Source organism: Miscanthus floridulus, chromosome 1, assembly GCF_019320115.1.
Source record: "Miscanthus floridulus cultivar M001 chromosome 1, ASM1932011v1, whole genome shotgun sequence".
Taxonomy (NCBI): domain Eukaryota; kingdom Viridiplantae; phylum Streptophyta; class Magnoliopsida; order Poales; family Poaceae; genus Miscanthus; species Miscanthus floridulus.
Genome location: NC_089580.1, coordinates 61,805,655 through 61,827,503, shown reverse-complemented (window position 1 = coordinate 61,827,503; position 21,849 = coordinate 61,805,655). Strand labels below are relative to the sequence as shown.

The 21,849-nt window shown below is 45.0% G+C and overlaps 1 protein-coding gene across 1 annotated transcript; it reads left to right on the top strand.

The window, feature by feature from the left end:
- Nucleotides 1-2,824: 2,824 nt before the first annotated feature.
- Nucleotides 2,825-10,181, top strand: LOC136485068 (DNA ligase 1-like). Its single transcript, XM_066482019.1, has 18 exons — nt 2,825-3,914; nt 4,005-4,121; nt 4,382-4,483; nt 4,565-4,678; nt 5,207-5,437; nt 5,528-5,622; nt 6,217-6,304; nt 6,528-6,659; nt 6,990-7,102; nt 7,949-8,050; nt 8,307-8,368; nt 8,543-8,614; nt 8,689-8,762; nt 8,860-8,916; nt 9,161-9,238; nt 9,331-9,408; nt 9,490-9,600; nt 9,687-10,181. Exons 1-17 carry the CDS (start codon nt 2,859-2,861, stop codon nt 9,556-9,558), a joined length of 2,640 nt encoding a protein of 879 aa, XP_066338116.1. The 5' UTR covers nt 2,825-2,858; the 3' UTR covers nt 9,559-9,600; nt 9,687-10,181.
- The last annotated feature ends 11,668 nt before the right edge of the window (nt 10,182-21,849 follow it).

Here is a 21,849-nt window from a genome sequence, read left to right as displayed (position 1 = left end):
AGAGACGCCTATGTAGCATGCCAATTTCAATGCCATGAACAATATAATATAAAGAGAGAGAATAAGTTTCACAAAGCTACAAATAGTTTGTCAAAATTATCACAAAGCTACATATTTAAGAAGTTGTATCACAAAATTACATACAACATTAACATGTCAAAGTTCCATAAAACTATATATATGTAAGAAATTGTATCCCAAAACTATAGATTTCATGTGTAATATATCATTGACTATAGGTTTGACGCACAGCTGTGCAAAGCTCTAGCTCCTGAAACCCATGTTGGATCTGCAGTTTATAAACTAAATTAAAGTGGTGTATATGTTTACATTTAATCTGAAGTATAAACGAAATGAGTCATAAATACACCCAATAGGCCTCCAGCTCCGGCTCCCAGATTTTCTAGAGCTATAATTACAAAGCTCCAAGAAATTCATAGATTTCCTAGAGCTAGAGCCCTGCGAAAGAGGTCCTAAATCTATAGTTTCTTGGAATTTAACCTATTATACAAATTGTAGAAAAAACTTTACAATGAAATTATACAGGATTTAGGCCCTTATCAGGGCTTGATAAAAAGCTCGTTGAGCTGGCTCATTTTAAAATTGCTCCAATTGAATATGTTTCCTTTTAAAACATAAATGAGTTGGTCTTGAATTGACTTTCGACTTTGGCTCAACTTCTTAGGTTCGGTTTGAAGTTACTCCCTCCGTTCTAAAATAAGTGTCATTCTCACTTCTCGTGAAGTCAAATATTTTTAACTCTGACCAAATATATACAAAAAAATCATTAATATTTATAGTGCATAATAATTATCATTAGATTAATTAATAAACTTATTTGGAAATAAAAATATTGATAATATTTTCTATAAATCTAGTCATGAGAAAAATTGACTTGCACGAAACCCAAAATAACACTTATTTTGGGACGGAGTGAGTAGGTCTCAAACAGTTTTTGAGACTATGATAAATAAGGTAATATAGTTTTCGTAGAAAGCTTGAGAAGTGCACTTGCCTAGGACAAGACCCAAACTCCAAATTGGTGGCCACATAACTGGGTACATGGTTTCTGAAGCCTATGTTATTCCTAAGCCATAATGTTTTTGTAAGGAATACTAAATCCAATGCTCCTAGTGCCAATCACAAACACAAGTCTATCTAGATTAACCCCAAGTCAAACTTTTGTAACTTTTATTTATGGGCAATATGCCAGTATCTATCAAATATGCTATCCTGATATAAACACAAAAGATATATACTAAGAAAATATATTTTTGTATAAATAAATATATGGAAGTGCTAGCGCCCGGACGTCCGAGCGAATGCCCGCGCTACACTCCGTCTCCCGTGCGTCGCACTCGTTCGCACCAGCACATCTCTGCCAGCGTGCCCCCGAACATCTCCCACGCTGCCTGGACGTCGCCCGCGTCGCCAGACTACGTGCGGGGGCCACTTGTGCCCCCTTCCGCTTCACATGTGCGTCCCAATATGCAACACCCGATCCACTTTTGAAAACATCAAGATGCAATATTTGCAATATACGTCTAAAGACAGATGAAACACTTGAAACATGCTTCTAAAACACTTGCAAAATCACCTAGAAAACACTTGAAAAAACAATGCAAAACATACGCAATATTCAGATAAAACACTTGCAGCATATGTGTGAAACGTATGCAATATTAAGATAAACACACTTGCAACCACGAAAGTTTGCAACATACATGTACAACTATTGCAACATATGCAACATCTCGATCTGCTTTTGCAACATTCTCATGAAACAATTGCAACATACCTCTGAAACATCTAAAAAATTTGAAATATACATTTGCAATATGCGCTTTTAGCGCAACGTCTCTTTGCAGCTTAGGAGAAATGGAGGCTCGTCGGCATTCTGAAGTTCATCGGTGTAGAGCTCGTCAGTGGCGTGGAGCGACCGGCCAGGGGACGCGACGTCGTCGAGCGCATCACAGTCGTGCTCTACGGCCCGCCACAAGCCCCTTGAGGCGCCATGAGAACTGGATCTGGATCAGTGCGGGGGGGGGGGGGGGGGGTGCTCGCCGCCGCCACCATCGGTGGGAGAGGGGAGGTGGCTTGTTGCCATCGCCACCATTGATGAGGAAGAAAGGGAATCGCGGCAGAATCCATAGGCGAGAAGGAAGCGCCGCCGGAGGGGAAGGAGAGGGAGCGCTGCCGTTGGGAGAGGAAGGCCACCACGGCTGTCGTCGAAATGGGGCAGGGCGCCGCAGCCATCGTCGGGATGGGGAACGACATATCGTCACTGCCACGGCGGGGTGCGGCCCCTCGGCCTCAGTCACGTGCGGTGGAGAGAACCTTATCCTTCCGTCTAGATAACGGAGGCAGCAGGATAAGGTTAGAGACGTTGTTACCGATAAATATATATTATGAAAATATTATATTATAATAAATAATAAATATAGTAACGTCAATCTTGTTTTGTGAATGCACATATAATTTTAGCTATGGGTAGTCAAAGTTAGAAAAATTTGATTGGTATTTAGATTGGAGGAAGTATCTGATGACTAATACTATAATCGATTCCACTTTGATTTTTTAAATTATGGATAAGCCAAGCGTGAGCAAATCTGTTTTTCTTTGAGAGTTGATCAAATCTGTTTTAGCAATGACATCGGCTAACTTTTCCAAAATAAATACGACCTCGGTTCTATATAATAATTTTATTCCCTCCTCCTTCGAGCACCACGTGCATCCGCAAGCAAAGCTCTCCGAGCCGCCGACCAATTCGCCTCCCGCGCGAGCCCTTCCTCCGGCGGGTCCCGCCCGCCCGCCCGCCTCCAACCCAGCCCGCCCGGCTAAAACCCTCCCCTGTTCTCATGTTCCTCCTCAGAGCCACCAGCACCACCACGGCCACCTCCTCGCTCCTCCTCCGCTCCCGTCCGCTCCCGTCGCCTAAAACCCTAGCACTCGCCCCGCCTTCTACTATCCTCCCCTTCTCCATCCGCTCCCGCCTCTCCGCCTCCACCTCCGCCTCTCCCCGCCGCCGTGCGACCGCGGCAGCCGCTCCAGGCAAATCCGGGGAGAAGAAGCCGCCAACCGCGAGGGCCAAGCGGGCGGCGGCGGCGGCCGGAATGTCGGCCTCCGGTGGCGGATCCTCGGGGAAGCGCACGGTGGCGGACGTGCTGATGGGGAACGCACGGGCCGCTGCCAGCAAGGCGAAGAAGGCAGCGCCGTCGCCGAAGAAGCCCCGGGCGAAACCTGACGGCGCGGAAGTCGAACCGGAGGCTGCGGCGGTGGCGGAGAAGCCGCCTTCGCCGGTGAGGTCCAAGCGGGCGTCGTCCCCAGCGAAGTCTCCCAAATTGCTGGCTGATGGGCCTACATCGCCGGCTAAGTCCAAGGGTCCAGCCGCGGCCGCTCAATTGGATGCGGCGAAGGAGAATTCCCCGTCGCCAAAGAGGTCCAAAACCCTAGCCGCTAAATCCGACACCCAGCCTTCTGGTGAAGGTGTTGTCTCGCACACCGGTGAGAAGAAGCGGGCCGCTTCACCCAAGAAGGCCAAAACCACAGATTCCCCAAAGACAGAGGAGAAGAATACCACCCTAGAGCTAAAGAAGAAAGGCAGTGAGTTTGACCCGATGGCTGCTGCCTATTGGAAGCCTGGTGAGCCCGTGCCATTCCTGTTCCTGGCTCGGGCACTTGATCTCATCTCCAACGAGAGTGGCCGCATCGTTATTACAGAAATCCTATCAAATGTGTTTCGCACAGTGATGGCAACAACACCGGATGATCTCCTTGCAACTGTGTACCTCTCAGCCAACCGGATTGCGCCACCTCATGAGGGGATTGAGCTTGGGATTGGGGATGCATCAGTCATCCGTGCCCTTGCAGAGGCATATGGACGCAAAGAGGAGCATGTTAAGAAGGACCTTAAGGTTGTTAAGTTGGTTACTTGTTTGTTCATCAGTTCAACTGCTATGGAATTGGAGGCATAATTGATTTGCTGTTTCTTTTGGCGATTGTAGGAATTGGGTGATTTGGGGCTCGTGGCAAAAGCAAGCAGGTCATCACAGAAGATGATGTTTAAGCCGAAACCACTGACAATAGCTCGGGTGCTTAGCACTTTTCGGACAATTGCAAAGGTTCTATATCGTTTCTCGCATTTCTGATGCTGAATATTTCCCCAGCAACGTTTATTCTGACTTGATATCTCAACATGGAATTGAACTGCTTTCATTGGGATTTGGGACAATGAGTGATATTGAAATATGCACTATTAGAAGTAAAATCACAATATGTAGTGAGGCTGGGATTTGAGTCCCAGAGTGGATAACTTCCATGATGCACTATTTTACAGTTTCACATAAGAAATCGTTTAACAAGTATATATTCTTTTATCCAGGAATCAGGCAAAGACAGTCAAGATAAAAAAAGAAACCATATGAAGGGACTTCTTGTTGCTGCAACTGACTGTGAACCCCAGTACATCACGCGCCTTCTTCAGGTAAATCATTGAATGTTCACTTAGTGCACTTCCTTCGTGTCCTGTCTATTCATTGCTTGCCTTAATTGTTACTTGTCACAGTCAAAGATGAGGATTGGGCTGGCAGAGAAAACTGTCCAAATGGCTCTTGGGCAAGCTGCCGTATATTCTGACAAAAATTCTTCGCCACCAAAAGTTCAGTCACCTTTTGAAGAGGTTACTCTCTGTTTTGTGCTTTTATTTACACTCCTATATTTGTTTTGACAGGATCAGATTGAAATTCTTTTATTGCCTGCACATTAGATTTTTGTTAGTATCTTTAATCAGCTCTTCAGCCATGGTAGCATGCAACTATGCAATACATGACTCACAGGGTTCTATTCTGTATGTGTTTCTTCAATATCCTTAATTCTAATTTATTGATGACTTTTTGTGCTGTTAGAAATCATGCTTTGCAAACTTGAGAATAAACAATGTAATAATAGTAATGTACTGTTGCCACAATGTTCCATGGAAATGGTCATGAAGAAAGTTATTGTGACCCACGGGTTTTATCCTCATATATAGCGGCCTCAATCAAATAGTTAATACTGTGCATATTAGTATACCTATATCTCATTCTTATCTGAGTTTCTCTTGCTTATATGTGGAAGATTGATTTGATATGCATGGTCAACACCTTTTATTCCTAACATTGCCGCTGCAATTGGTCAGTTACTGATTTTATTGTATTTACTCATGAAGGCTGCAAAAATAATTAAACAAGCATATTCAGTTCTTCCAATATATGATAAAATTGTCCCAGCGATACTTGAAGTAGGAGTTTGGAAGCTTCCAGAGACATGCACATTTTCCATAGGTGTCCCTGTTGGCCCTATGTTAGCAAAAGCAACAAAATCTGTCTCAGAGATCATTGACAAGTTTCAGGGTCTTGAATACACTTGTGAGTACAAGTATGATGGTGAAAGGGCTCAGGTATCATCGATCCTCATGGTGTTTAGTGCTTCTAATATGATACTTTGACCCATGTTCATCTAAGCTAACACTTCATAATTTGGAATTTAGATACATTGCATGGAGGATGGTTCAGTAGAGATTTATAGTCGGAATGCTGAAAGAAACACTGGAAAGTATCCAGATGTTGTTGATGCAGTTTCTAGGTATACTTCATTTTATAATTTTGCCTACCAATACATTTCTGAATCTCCAACTGAAGAAGCACTGGAAGTAGTTAATACTAGTTATAGCCTTGAGTATCCTGTGCTTAAGATTTGTGCCATGCAGATCCAAGTATCATGGTCTAAATTTTCTGTCAGTTTGCATATGATTTAATGGTTTTTAAACTGTTCTGTCAGTTTGCATATGGTGTAATGGTTTTCTAAGTTCACACATGGTACAATGTTAACTTTTTGAGGTCTGATTTTGATTCCTTTTCCCACCTTTCAAATGTAAGACACCTCAGATTTGCTTTCTCCACCTTTGTTCTTGTCTGCTTTTGATGTAGAATTCTATGCCTATGACACTTTCCCCCTGGCACTGCCAGTCATGAATTCTTTATATCTTAGTGATATGAGTTGTTTTTGGATGTATTCATTAAAGCTGAAGCCATCTCGTTCTGTTTTTGTCATGTGTGCCCACATATACCAGCTTTGTCAAGCTAATTTGGTTACTGGCTCAATAATTATCTACCCAAATTTGTGTTCTCTCCTGCACTTTTAATTCCCGATGATCTTACGTTTAGCATGCCAATGCAGATTTCGGAAGCCTACAGTCAAATCATTTGTCTTGGACTGTGAAATTGTTGCCTATGATCGTGTAAAACAGAAAATTTTGCCTTTTCAGGTTTGTATTTTAATCATATCTTAATTTCCAGTTAGGTTACTTTCAAAGTGGCCATCCTATAAATATCTGAGCATGCAAAAGATGCTGTACACTAGAGTTATTTGATGTTCTAAACTATTCATTTTAATTTTGCGACCTTGTCCTGTTTACATTTGTGTATTTTCTGTTGCTAGTTGTGACTTGTAAGGAACTAAGGACCAGTGATCGTTCTCCATCTCTGCAGATACTGAGCACAAGGGCTCGCAAGGGTGTTACCATAAATGACATCAAAGTTTCAGTCTGTACTTTTGGCTTTGATATTCTTTACATAAACGGGAAACCTCTTCTCCAGGAACAACTCAAAATTCGTCGAGAGGTACTGTACTTCTGCACTGTAGATTCTTAATGTACAATATCATTTCATTCTGCTACTGAAAACATTATCTGTGCCATCACATGGTTGTGGTCAATTTTTCAACAGATTATGATTCAGTTATAATTTTGTAGCCAGCTTAGCACAGCTATTAGCTATTTTTACTATTCTTTCCTGAATGTGTGTGGAACACATGTAGCTTCAAAAAACTACTAAGGAGTACTCTAGTCTGAGGCTGTCAAACACAATCGTGGTGTTCAATCGTACAAAATACATAATGCATTATTCTTTCTCTAGAGGTGTAATTATTCCTTTGCATTGAATACATGGCAGCATCTTTACAACTCCTTCGAAGAAGTGCCAGGTGTTTTTCAATTGGCTACTGCAATTACATCAAATGACCTGGAGGAGATACAGAAATTTCTTGACACAGCTGTCAACTCCAGGTACCTGAAATTTCTAAAGCATACATTGGCCAGCTTTTTTTAATGCCTTCTACTAGTTCAATAGTTTCAAGGTTTCATTTGTGCTCAATAAAAATTGGTTTAGGCACAAGATAAATCACTGGATTGCAGCATTTGATTTGAAGTATTGGAGTTATGATATAGGATCAGTTCAGTTTTGGATGAAAGTAGATGCATTACAATAGATTTTAAAGAATAATAGTTCTAAAGAAGAAAAAATCCATGCCTTTAAAATCAGTCCCTTGGAAATGAAGTAATCCTAAAGGTCATGCTTCAAACATTTATACGTTGTGATTGATGAAACATGACATTGTAGATGATTGCACATTTGCTTCCTGAACGATTCAGAGGCAACAATTTGAAGTCTTCTCCAATTTTATCATGTCTAACGTAGACCCTCTGGCTGATTCTAGGCATATCCAACAACAAAGATTTTCTTACCATCCAACTTATTTACAGCAAATGCTATAGGACTTTTCCTTGACTATTGCATAGACCATTCTAAATCTATTGTTCTGAGAGGAAAACTTATAGATCTGTATTCACCTTGAGATTGTGAAAAGAATATGCTAATTAAACTATGTTAGCTGTAGCATGTGTACATCATCACTCCTTGAAGCAATTTTTCTGTTCAGAGGAGTTTCACATGAAACTGCCAGTATAGCAATGTTAGGAAACATATGTATTATTTTAAACTTTCATGTTGTCGTTTTATTATCAAAATTAATTGATATATGAATTCTGAGTGAAGGATTGTGGAATGGTGATTTTTTTCTCCTATTTTTTACCAAGATCTTTTTCTGTCCACTAAGTTTTCATCTACTGAAGTTGTGAGGGGTTGATTATCAAGACATTGGATAAAGACGCTACATATGAGCCAGCGAAGCGATCAAACAATTGGTTGAAACTGAAGAAGGATTACATGGATAGGTAGTACATTGCAAGCCATACTGATTTAACTCTCTTGCAGAACATGCAAATCTAGAAAATCATAGTGGCTGGATATGCATATTCTATTTATCTCTTATGCTATGGTCAAAGATTCAAAACCTCCAAACATCATTTATATTGAGCTGTCTTGACTTTCTGTTACATCCGGGTCCATGTGAGCTGTATTTTAGTAGTTATAAATAAAGCATCATTACTTGTGTTTTCAAAGTTACGTATCCTTGTTTCTTTTTGGCAGCATTGGAGACTCTTTGGACTTAGTACCTATTGCTGCCTTCTATGGTAGAGGAAAACGAACAGGTGGATGATTTTTTTCCATCATGCTTATACTGATAAAAATGAACTAAATTTAAGTGTTTCTTTCCCTCCTTGATATAACTACCTGTTCATCAAGTAATTTTACAGAGCTCGATTGCTTTAGTTTGTTTCTTTCATGCTAATGCATGTTTCTTCTGCCCTCGTTTTGCTTACTAGGTGTCTTTGGATCATTCCTCCTGGCATGCTATGATGAGCAGAATGAAGAATATCAAACAATATGCAACATAGGTAGTTGCTTCTTCTTTTGAAAAAGCCCAAGCTTCTTAGATGAGTCCTTCATGCTTTAATCCTGGTGCATGTAGGTACTGGATTTTCTGAGCAACAGCTTGAAGAACGTTCTTCGAGCCTTCGAAGTAAAGTGATAGAAAAACCAAAGGTGATACTTCCTTAAGCCTGTTGTTCAATGACTGGTTCTTATTGACAATTGGTTATTATTTTTGACGTCCTTCACATTAATGCTCTTGTTTGTACAGGCATACTATAGATTTGCTGACACAATGGACCCTGATGTGTGGTTTGAGCCATCAGAGGTAATGTGCATACTAAACCTCGATAACATACTATCATTTCACAATAATATACTTTGGTGTCTTTGAAAACTTTGTGTATGCTTGCAGATCTAAATCCATATGATTCTTCTTATTTATAACCAGTCATTAAAACTGTTTGGTTGCTGTTATGTGAAGATTGCTTGTTGTAACACAGTAGATGGTGAAGGGCACAGGGATTAAGCCTGTTGTAGTTTAATTAACTTAATTTTCTCGCTTTTCTTAGGTGTGGGAGGTCAAAGCTGCAGATCTGAGCATAAGCCCTGTACATCGTGCTGCTAATGGTATAGTCGATCCAAATAAGGTTGGTAGTTTTATTTCCCATCGCCATTCCTCCCCATCTCGATTGTATACTTTTGATATATGATGGGAAGGCTAATGCTGAAATTGAACCAGGGTATCTCCCTAAGATTCCCTCGTCTGTTGAGATTACGTGACGATAAAAGCCCAGAACAAGCCACCACGTCTGACCAAGTAAGTTCACTGCCTCTGCTTTTTTTGATGGTTTGATGATGTTTTGCATGTCTCAATTCGGATTGTGTCCAAATTTTGCAGATCGCTGACATGTATCGGTCTCAAAAGATCAACCACGGTTATAACCAGGAGGATGAGGACGATGACTGATGCTCACTCAATTCTTGGGGCTGGATGGGATGGTCCATTAAGGTAAACACTAGTCTTTACAGTTTCCATCTTATTCTCAATCGTAACCTGTTGATTTACTGGTTCCTATTTTTATGATCATTGAACAGGTATTGACCAGAGCATGTGTTTCCAGTTTGTTTCGTCCTGATTCGAATGGCTTAGGGTATATTCAGATTTGTGCATTCCTCATGATACTGTAACCTGCTTTAGTTTCTTTCTTTTTGTTGTTTTCCATGTGGATTCTGTGAGCTGACCAAGGCTCAATCAAACTGTACCGTCGGAAGTTGAGCTGTAGTGGCACTAACCCATTAAGTACATTATTAGCTCTAATATGCATTACTTTTTTCTCTTTTTGCAAAAACGCAAAAGCGCACAGCTTATCCCTACGAACCCAACACGCTATCTTTATGTTTGCCTATGGCAAACTAGATCAGCACATGAGGTGTTTCGTCGATGGGCTTACTTTACAAGTTACAACAGAACCAAACCTGTATGGAGTTTCAGTTTCGCTGCAACATAATTTTCTTAAAGGGGAGTTTTAACGAAAGTAGAAGCACAATTGGGATGTGCATGGAAATGCAGAACCGATGGCGCCGGTACCAAGATTTTGGTGGTGATCCTCGCCAAAAGTCATTGTATCGTTTTTTTAGTTTTTATTTTATTATAAGAAGAAAAATACACCATTTCGTTATGAAGCGATTTTCGTCTAGAAAGACAGTGATTCATCTCTTCCTCATCCCCAATGCAACCAAAACAAGCGTCCTGTTCCTCTCTTCCTTGCCGGCAATGCAATAGCCTGTTTGTTTGGCTGTGGTTTGTCGTAAAAGATCATAAATTTTCAGCCGGAACAGTATTTTTTTCTCATACAAACCAGCCAGCAGTACTTAACACAGGCGTCCTGTTCGTTGAGATTCCAAAGAATGCTGACCAGCGTTCTTGATTTCCAATTGACGACGCCGCGACCACAGGCATTAAAAGCCAGAAATTACGCACCAATCATTAGACACGAGCACGCCAAAAGGTTTGCTTCACGGCTTGAAATGCCCAGAGAGAGGAGATGATGGATAGACGACTCTAGGCCTTGGATTGGAAATTTGGAACACTGCGTGCTTCCAAGTTCCAAAGTTGCCAGCAGCACAGGAGTCAGATTCAATCTTCATGCATTGGCGTTGCGTTTCGGGGTTGCTCGAATACGTCTGGCTTTTTGATTGACGTTGAACGTGCGTTGAGCCTGCGCTAGCGCAAGCCTGCAGGTAGGGTCTGGGACGTCTGGCTACTTGACTTTGGGCGCGCGCCAGCGTAAACCTGCAGGTAGGGACGTTGGGTCTGGGGTTTCATTGGCGTCGTGGCAGAGGTCACAGGCAAGGCAACATGTTTCTCGAAAGGAAGATCAGTAGACAACATCCTCAGCAATGTCTTGAGATCTGTTCTTGCACACGATGCACTCCTGAACGAGGAGCCTGGCTATCGATTTCACTCTTGGTTGCGCTCGGTTGAGTGGGCCATTGAGCCAAACGTATTGGCGGAACTCATTTGGGCTGTTTGACTGTCTCCCGCGCGCTGCCGCTCTTTTCAGAAAGCTGCAGGTCGCTCCTGGTTGGTAGTTGGAGTGAAACATCGGGTGCTATGCTAATTGCTAATGCTAGGAGGGGACGCACGATGATTTTTATCATGTCAAAGCGGAGGAAGCAAACGCTCCTTCCAAACCAAAGGGTATCTGCACACAGTTGAAATCAGCAACAAGTTCACAGGACTGGAGGCTTCAGTAAATTCAATTGTTCAGTAAATTCAGTAATAACTGCAGTTCTTCAGTAAGTTCAATTGTTCAGTGACTGCACTTCTTCAGACTCAGACGTTCCAAAAGGATTGAGGAAAACTACTCGACGAGGCTTGTGAATTGAATTCGTTGAGGAATTCGAGATTCATATGCAAACATACATTTCCTTTGGTGAATTTAGTCAGAGAATTAGACATGGGATGGGAATATGGGACCTCCTCACATCTAATTCAAAACAACCACAAATCATCTTCGGTCAAAGAAAGCAGTAACATAACGTGGCAAATGTCAAAATTGTGTTTCTCTTTTCAGTGACAAGTGAATTCAGTTATGCAATCACAAAGAATGTAGCCAGTCAGAAATCACAATCACACACATGCCAAATATCACGCAGTGCAGTAAAATATAGTTTTCAGACCAGCATTGACCGATGATGATTTTTGTGAAAACATATAATCCAAACAAGACACTCTCATGCATCTATATCACCTAACCTCTGCAATGATCCGAATGCTGCTACTGCATTGCAAATGTCGAGAAAACGCTTCTTTCAAAGAGTTTCTGCATGATAATCTGGTGCATCAAAATCACCTAACTTCTGTATTATGTGAATGCTACTACTATACTGCAAATGTACTGATTCTAACATAATCCCAAAACATGATCCGAAGGAAAGCTCGCTGATCAGCGAAAGCCGCGGTGGTGACAGACCTTGCACTTCTCGTCGCTCAGTAGCAAAGCTCGCATGAGCACCCGTGCCACCATGGGTCCGGCCGTGGGCGCGCCGGCTCCAAACCGCAAAGAGGGCACAGGCCGAAGTTGTCTGGGGCACTGCAAGCGCCTGGTACTGGGGTGGAGGAGGAGGCTGTCGGCGCTCTTGATGCCGCTACTTGGGGCTCGTGGCCAACACCGACATGGTAGTTGTGGGAGGCGATCCCTCATCCTCCTCGGGGCTCTTGACGAACGACGAGATGGTAGTCGTGGGCGGCCATCCCTCTTCCTCCTCAGGGCTCGTGACTAACGCCATGATGCTGGTAGTTGTGGATGGCCCATCTCCTTCCTCCTCCCTCACCAACTGCCAATCCTCTTCCTCCTCCCTCACCAACACCGGGATGAAGCAGGCTCGGCGGCTAGTGCGGTACTAGTGGAAAGCGTGGTGCATCTGCAGCGAACTCAATTCAGTTACCCACCAAGACGACAGAAGTACTCGAAAACCAATACAAGACGACAGAAGTACTCGAAAACCAATACAAGACGACAGAAGTACTCGAAAACCAATACAAGACGACAGAAGAACCCGAAAACCAATACACACCCCCTTCGATGCGCAGATGCCCCGACGCGCCGTAGAGATTTTTCGGATGAAATTCGTCGGTCATGCAACGGAGGCAAATGCAGTTGAAGTAGGAGATCAGGCACCACGGGCACACTGTTGAGTGAGGCGCCGTGGTTGGCCACTCCCACCGCGGTGCCGTGGTTGGCCACTTCATGCACCATCCGCCCCGCACGTTAATGGCAAGCCAGGCACCTGCGGTTCTTGGGGACAGAGACAACAATGACAAAGAAGACCAGGTTGAGATGTTGCGCCTGCCACAGCCGCTGAAGGTCAATTTTGGCACACCAGCTGTGGGTGGCGATCCCTCCTCCTTCTTGGGGGCACCCCACCAACACCAGGATGCTAGTTGTGGATGGGGAATACTCTTCCTCCTCTCTCACCAACGTCCAAGAAGGTGCCTCGACGTCTAGTGGGCTACCGGTAGGAAACATGGTGTCTCATGTTTTAAACAGCATGCTATAACATTTAGCGGCAATCTTCTCCAAAAGCTATAAAAATCTATATCGAGATATAATGAAAGCTATTCATTTTGCGGTTTTATAGAAACATGAAATTTTTTAATGAATTATGTACAAAAACATTTAACTAGATAAAATATTTATGAACACAAATACTCAAACACATATAGAATATATAGGATAATGTGTTTTCAAGTCCATTATGTTGTAAATGGAGGTTCTGAACAAGAGAGAGGGAGGAGAGAGCTCGGTGGTGGAGAGGGGACACGCTAGGTTTTGAACAAGTGAAAATGAGTAGTAGGTGAGGTCCCTTTCCCTCATATCCTTGGGCACTTATATAGGCAATGTCTATTTACAAGTGACCCCTTGGTAGGGCTGTATTTCACATAACACTACTCTAGCTACTAGTTGGGCCTCTTCTAGGGAAAGACTTGGCCCATATACCTCATGGGCTCCCCCAACATTGCTATCGACAAACACTTCAGTAGGAGGTGCTTTGCCAACACTACAGCGACTACAACGACTCACCCACGCCAACAGTTCGATGTGAGGGGCCATAGCATCATCTTTGGTGACTGCAATGACTAACCTTCGACTCCAACAACTAGAGGGGCTTCTCCGACATCAACACCGACAACATATCTTCGTCAATATCTTCGGCAACTGCAACAACTTGCCTCCGCCAAAACTTCAACATGTGGGGCTTCACTGACATCTTCGGCACCTACACCAACATCGCCTTCGTCAACACATTCGACACGAAGCTAGGCCTTCGCCAACATTTTTGGCATCCACAACGACTCACCTCCGCCACCACTTCGGCATGAGGGGTTTCGCCAACATCTTTGGTGACTATGATGACTCGTCTCCGTCAACACTTTGACACGAGCGGCTTCGCTATCATCTTTGGCAACTATAATGGCTCGAGAGCCTTAGTCGTCACCTTTGGCATCAACGTTTACGACGACTTTTGCCTTCATCACCGAGCTCGAGGGGCTATATCAACCTTCGGCACTGTCGATGTCTGGTGACCGGTTACACGTCACGAGGTTACCAGGGATGATGTTAGGTGGGCTTTGACGAAGGTCAAACTCGATGGTGAATGCAAAGACAACAATTTATACTGGTTTAGGCCGCTAGAATAGTGTAATACCCTACATCCAGTTACATGTGTTGCCTTGTGTTGGATTGTTGATATATTGTACAGGGGGGGGTGCTCTTGGCTCTCTTTATATAGTCCAGAGGGCAGGCACATCGATCTAGTCCTAGTTAGCTACGACAAGAGAGTTTTAGTTCTATTACAGAGACTAACATTCCTAGAATCTGACTAGGTCAGTCCTTGTAGCCTTGTAGATCATGCCACCTTGTTCCGTGCTTTCTAGGAAGACCTTGGGCCAATCCATCTCCTTGCTGGGTAGTCGGCCCCATGAGGAACCCTTAGCATCCTGGTCTGTCAGGCACCTGAGCTCTTCATGATTGATCTTGGAAGTCGTCTTGAATCTTATATACTTGGCTGAGTAGAACCAAGTAGCGTTTGAGTACCTTCTAGAGAGAAGCCATGAAGTGCTCTTGAAGTCTTTGAGTGGTGTGTGCACTTTCTGGCAAAGTATACTCACTGAGTGTAGCCCCCGAGCCTCTTGCCGTTCAGCATAAAGAGCTGGAGGGTCCTTTCTGCAATTATCCAATTCCTTTCGAAGAAATTTGAATGCATCCGCTGAGGATATATATCCCGCAACCCTTGAACCTAAAACCGACTACCTAGAGTTGATTATAGGATCTTTGAGACATCCTCAAGAGTGTAGTTGAGTAACCTCCCCAAGACAATGATCAAGGACCACTTGTCATTAAGTGGTTAAATGTTGTGAATCACAAGCTCCTCCGTATGGATTTTGTCTTCACACCGCCCGTGGTGTACTGTGCAGTCACATGGGCAGTTGGAATCTTGTCCTTATCGCTGTAAAAGCAAAACTAACTGTCCTTGCCCTGGCACAACACATGGAGCTATCCTACCGAGTCCCGTGAACTCTGTCTAGAGGCACCACGTGAACTTGGTCCATGAACGAGAAGGTTGGGCTATAAATATCTCCTGGCGAGCTCTTCAACCCAACAGTAGCTGCTGTGAAGCAAAACTTAGTCTTGTAGTCTTGAATATGATAGTATCCGAGATGTCAGAGCCCTTGGGCGTAGTCGGAGTAATTGGTAGCAACCTTGTATTGCAACTAGAAGAATTCTTGTGACAAGGAGTAGCATTAGGCTAGTCCTAGCCAGATGCAAAGTCGAATAGCCATCAGCTGCAGCTAGAAGAATCCTTGTGACCGAGAGATGGATGGCATTAGTCAGGTTACTTGGTGATTCTTCGCGCTTGATTCTGCAGCATGCCCTAGGAAGCATTGCACCGTAGCTTCTTGGGCCACTCAAAGATGTAGGCTAGGAAGCTTTGCTCTGTCTTACCCAGACCTAGATGCATTAGGTGTCGAGGTTAGTGTTGTCGTTCGGATAACACTTATAGTGTTTGTATCTTTTGATGGCCAACTAGGCTATGTACTTTTCTTCAAATTAGACTTGCAACCCAGTCTTTGATTGAATAAAGCCTTGAAAATCTGCTTGATTCTTAACCCCCGTGCTTCGTTGGAGCAGAGCCGACTAAGCCACGGCAATCGAGGAGCCATTAAGCTTAGTGCTGACTAGGCTGTGGCTAATAATAAGACTCTCCAACTCTCCAAGCATAGTGCCGACTAAGCCGTGGCTGTGCGATTGAAAATTGACTAAGTTGTCTGCTGATCTTCAACTGTTCTGGAGTTGTGTCTTAGCTAACTAACTTGGGTTGGAGTGATTGATTCTGAACCAACCGGTAACGAACGTGGTGTTTGACCGCTGAGAGATGTTGACCATCACGGGACTGATGGTCAGAGTACTACCGGACCATTCAGTACACATGTATTCATTACTCTAACCGTGTGCTGCTGTCACGGTGAAAAGACATCCGCCCATTGGCTGCCCCAACGGTAAAATTTTTGGCTCGCTGCATTTAGAATGGTAGTTTCTGGGAGAAGGGAGCCCCTGAGAATATAAATAGGCAACCTTACAGTAAAATATTTTTACCCTACCATTTAGATTTTTTTTAATTTTAACACTTTTTCGAAACTAATTTTAAATCTAACACTCTCGGGTTTTTTTTAAACTAACACTTTTGGCCGCGCCTATTGTCCTGGTGTGGCAGAACCGTCCGAAATAGCGTACTTACGGAGGCGCTCGTCTTCCACCAGACACTAAGCACCCCGAAAGCAACTACAGCGAGCGGTGTCCGTCGGGCACACCCCGAGGGAGAACCCGAAAGATCCACATTTTTCCCAAGGATCCAATAATGAGAACGAGTTATAACACAAGTCCATTTCATACATTAGAGTTTCTTAAAAAGTACATTATTACAATACCAAATACAGAGTACGGAATGATAAACAGCGGAATATTAAAAGATAACATCTAGTGATAAGGTAACGAGGATTCCGTCTGAGCCCACCAGAAGGATCCTCCACACAAGGTACACTTCAAGCATCACCTGCAACAGGGGTAAATAAACCCTGAGTACACAATGTACTCGCAAGACTTATCCAACTAGTGGGAATACTTTCCCGACTCTAAGGAATATGCTAGGCTTTATGGTTGCGGTTTTTCTTTAGCAGAAAGCAATACTAATAGTGAGTCCTTATTGATGCTTTATTATTATCAGCCGTATTAAGTTTTCATCTAGTCAATCTATATAAGCATATGTTCTACTTTCAAGCAAGGGTTGAGCAATCGATGCCGTTCCTTCTCTTTTTTTCACTTCCAGTTCTTACTACGGTGCTAAACCGCAAACAAGCCGTACCGGATAGCCCGGTGATTCGCGAATCAATGTGCCCAGCTGGGTGCCCCGAAGACACACGCCCCGCTTGTACCCCAGGCACAAGCAGGACTAAACCACCACTCTCCTATCCCGGGTGTCCAGATCCCCGTCCAAACTTGGACTCCAAGCCCCCACTACTGAGTCCTAGACTCAGTGTGGTGCAAGGACCTCCACCACCTCCTCTTCCCATCAGTCGGTCCGAAAAGAGCCAGATCTACAATAAGAGAGCAGCAAGTCTTCCCTGTGCCCATACCCAAGTATGTGCTCGGGACAATAATCTGTGACTTGCCTAGAGTCATATGCAATAACCGGTCCTTAATCGACACAGACAGGGAAAAAGTGTAACCAGGCTATGCCCTGTTGGCCACATGACACAACCCTCACACCCACCAGTACCAAATCCATATCCCTGCCCGGTCACCATTTTCCTTTCCATTATTTCATCATGATATCATAGTTTAATCACCTATTTGCGAGTAACGGCAGGTTACTCATGCTACCGATATCCTAAGCATAGCAGCTACTCGACCTGAACTAGTAGAACTCATGGGTAGATATACTTGTGCATGTAGTTTCCATAAAATGCCTATAACATAAATGTATATCATATAAATATATTCAGTGATCCTTTAAAAATAGGGGTTATGCACCGGGGCTTGCCTTGGGCAGGTGTCGGGTCAGCAAGGTCAGTACCAACGGGCTCCTGGGCTCCCTCCTGTGCGAAGAGCTCCTCCTCGTACTCCTCGATCACCTCATCGTACTCCAACTCACTGACGGGTACGAAGTCTACCTATGCCCTTCCTCCTTCTTTACCACGGCGGTGCCCCTCAGCACCAGTGCGCGCACCGACGCGACGACGTGGGCATAGAGCTGCCACGCCGGCGACACTCGAGTCCCCAAGACCTAACTAAGGGGCCGATGAGTACCTCCAAGGCAGCACACGGTGTCTGGAAGTGGTTCGGCGAGCAGGGGTGTCGTCTCGGATTCCCTCCCCGGCGATGAGCCTGGACCTTCAATGGCGGAAGCGTTCCTATAAGCCACATCGACAACGAAGCAAACCAAACAGCTAATGAGCTCGAGTAACCACCAACAAAGACCCTTGCAGTGATGGTCTGACCGGAGAAAACCCGAGTAGTGCTGGCCATGTGCACACCGATGAGATGACAGCGCCCGGCGATGGCACGGCCACAACAGTGGTGGCTGGCCTGCTGCGAAGCTACGACTAAGGTGCGCAGGGTGCTCAGGAGGGTACGGCTAAGCTACGAGTGCACTAAATTGCTACGCGGTGCTCGAAGTGGCTAGCTTGCCGTCAGGGAGCGTCAGTGCGGTCTTATGGACCCGGTGGCGTGGTATTTCGAAATTGTGGCCCTGTGCAACGGCATTCACGGCAAGGTGGGGATGGGATGCGGCCAGATTCCTATCGAAGCCGTGCGTAAGCCGAATTGGAGTCTAATGCTATGGTCATGGTGAATTGGGAAGAGTCATCTCGGCGGCCATGGAGATAGCGGGGCAAGGGAGGTCCTGGCGCAGCTTGGCTTGGTTCGACTGTGGCGTCAACGCAATGAGCCAACACATTCCTATGGGGAACAGTGGGGCGTGCCCCAGGCGGCTGTCTGCACGGCCACTGCGGCAAGGTGATGAGCGCGGTATGGCGCCATCATGGCGGGCAGCGCTAGACAAATGAGGCAGCGCGAAAGCGATGCCAAGGTGACGACGGGGTAGGCTGTCGTCCAGCGCACAAGCAGCCAACATGATGTCAACGGACGCAGAACCGGCGGGGCGACGAGCAGCATGTAGCGTGGGCCCGGTGCGCTCCCGGCCAAGGCAGTGCAGAGCAGGGCATGGTGCGGCAGAGTTGGTCGGTGGCCTGGGCGCAACGTAACAGCCGGCGAGGTGGCGCACGCCAGAAGGGCAGCAACGGCCAAGGCAAAGACGTAGGGTCAGCGCGCGTCAGCGTCACGTCGGCATGAGGACGAGGACTGCACCTCGGCGCATAGTGCGGGTCAGCAGCGATGGCGGACCAGGTAGTGGCAGTGGTCGCGGACAGCGCGGTGGCAGGCGGCCTTGGCGCGCAGCGCCAGAGCCATGCGCGTGCCCGGCGGGACGGTGGAACGCGGTGCGCGCACGAATGTGGCCGGCACGGTGGAGCGCTAGCAAGCCAGCAGCGTGCCAGGCCAGCGGTGACCGCGCCCAATGCCAACTCAAGTGATGCACACGCTTTTTAAAGCAAGCAGAAAAACTTGTACACGATGTTCCAAAAGCCGAACTAACCATTCGTTGCACAAAAGGGTACGTTGGGCTATCTAACGGAGCCATGATATCGTACCACATCCTAAGCCGATCGCTCTACAACCATCGCCCAAGGTGATGAAGTTGTAAACCTACGCGAAACGACGTCGCATCCGAATGATTTCACGTCGAATCCCCATTTCGGCCTATGTGCACACTATCTAACTATCCTTGCCCATGACTAGCTAATTATCGTCGTTCACAAAACGTTCTTTAGCCATTTCATTTCTAGAACCATTTGATTAGATGGTATTATATGAAACGTAACCACGGACTCATGTTTCGTATGATTGTTTCAAGTGCCGAACATCGAATTATAATTCATGTCATACACATATGCACATAATTTAGATGCTTATGAAATGTTTAGCAGGAATCACACCATGTAACACAGAAGGTGTTACACCTGGTGCAGCCAAATGCCTGTGCCATGCCATGTATGGTGGCGCGGCAGAGGTCTGACATGGCGGCGACCAGAAGCGTTGACCGCTGATGTGGCAAGCCTCTGCCACACCACCGATCTTGGCGTGGCAGTGCCGCGCCCTAATCCATGGCACGGCAGAGCTGGGTATAACCCTACGGCCAGTCCCACTGCCCGAGCAGCAAAGCCGCCTAGGCATCGCTCCCGTGCCCGCCCATCACCAAGCACGTCATCAGCCACTCCACGAACGGCGGTAGCCCGGCCCTCCATTGCCACCTCCCTCCATTCCCTTCCATTCGCTGGCCGCCTCCATCCCTCCTCATCCTAGTTCAAGGTAATAACACACATTTTATTCTCATTTGAATGGTGGATAGGATATTATGAATGGGAGTTAAGGTTAGTAGAAAAAATATGTTTGGGAACTATGGTGAAGATATTAGTTTGATTTTGTCAATGTTAAGGTTAATTATTTAGTTAGAAGTATGTTTGCCATGTATATTTTTGTTGCTATAATTATTGTTTATAATATTTTAGTTGCATTGCAAATGATTACATTTTTCATTAATTTGCGTTGTTTTGATTGATGTTGAATTTGAACCGTTTTATTAGATGGAAGACATGTTTCGAGAGCAGTTATGGCAAAAACAGGGTCATCCTAGAGAAATATACCCCGATGAGTCTAGTAAAGATGCCCTTGTCCCTCCTAAACTCACTGTCCCTAATTGTGACTGTGGTCATCCGGCCGATGTGTTTCAATCGAGACATCCGGTCACAGCGGCTCGTTGCTTCTACACGTGCAGTCTTCCACTATCTTTTTCTTTTTCAACATGTAATACAAATGACTGCACGTGTAATCTAGTAATCTAGTAATCTACAACAAAAATTCAACATAATATTAGTAATCTAGTAATACAAATGAAGAAGAAAAAGATAGTGGAAACAATTACTTACATTAAAACGACTACACGTGTAGAAGCAACGAGCCGCTGTGTCCGGATGTCTCGATTGAAACATGTCGGCCGGACGACCATAGTCACAATTAGGGATAGGGAGTTTAGGAGGGACGGGGGCATCTTTGCTAGACTCATCGGGGTACATTTCTCTAGGACGACCCCGTTTTCACCATAACTGCTCCCGAAACATGTCTTCCATCTAATAAAATGGTTCAAATTAAACATCAATCAAAACAACGCAAATTAATGAAAAATGTAATCATTTGCAATGCAACTAAAATATTATAAACAACAATTATAGCAACAAAAATATACAAGGCAAACATACTTCTAACTAAATAATTAACCTTAACATTGATAAAATCAAACTAATATCTTCACCATAGTTCCAAACATAATTTTTCTAGTAACCTTAACTCCCATTCATAACATCATATCCACCATTTAAACGAAAATAAAATGTGTGTCATTACCTTGAACTAGGATGAGGAGGGAGGGAGGCGGCCGACGAATGGAAGGGAATGGAGGGAGGCAGCAATGGAGGGTCGGGCTGTCGCCGTTCATGGCGCGGTGGCCGACGTGCTTGGCGACGGGCGGGCATGGGAGCGACACCTAGGTGGCTTTGCTGCTCAGGCAGTGGGACTGGCCGTGGGGCTATACCCAGCTCTGCCGCGCCATGGATCAGGGCGTGGCACTACCACACCAAGATCGGTGGCGCGGTAGAGCCTTGCCACGTCAGCGGTCAGCGCTTCTGGTCGCCGCCACGTCAGACCTCTGCCGTGTCACCGTGCATGCACGACATAGGCATTTGGCCACTCCAGGGCAACAGGCGTGGCCGAAAGTGTTAGTTTAAAAAAACCTGAGCGTGTTAGATTTAAAATTAGTTTCGAAAAAGTGTTAGGGCCACGCCAGGGCAATTTACGCACTTCAGCCTTTTCTGCTTTCCACTCTACCTCCTCGCATCATCACTCTCGCACTACCAAACCCTAGCTGCTTCTGCCAACCACTGAATGTGAGTGAAAACCCGCGCATATATTCGCTCAATTGGAAAAGCGAAGAAAGGAAGCTAGGCTAGCGGAGAGGAAGGAGCCATCGCTATCGAAGTAGATGGAGGCCTCGCTAGCTACCTGGGAAGAACCAAGAATCATAT

What these genes read in the sequence shown, in the direction of transcription:
- LOC136485068 (XM_066482019.1), top strand. Translation starts at nt 2,859, where the DNA reads ATGTTCCTCCTCAGAGCCACCAGCACCACCACGGCCACCTCCTCGCTC. An exon ending in GACACAGCTGTCAACTCCAG is followed by an intron (nt 7,103 to 7,948) that starts GTACCTGAAATT and finishes CATCTACTGAAG; the next exon opens with TTGTGAGGGGTTGATTATCA. An exon ending in TCAAACAATATGCAACATAG is followed by an intron (nt 8,615 to 8,688) that starts GTAGTTGCTTCT and finishes TGGTGCATGTAG; the next exon opens with GTACTGGATTTTCTGAGCAA.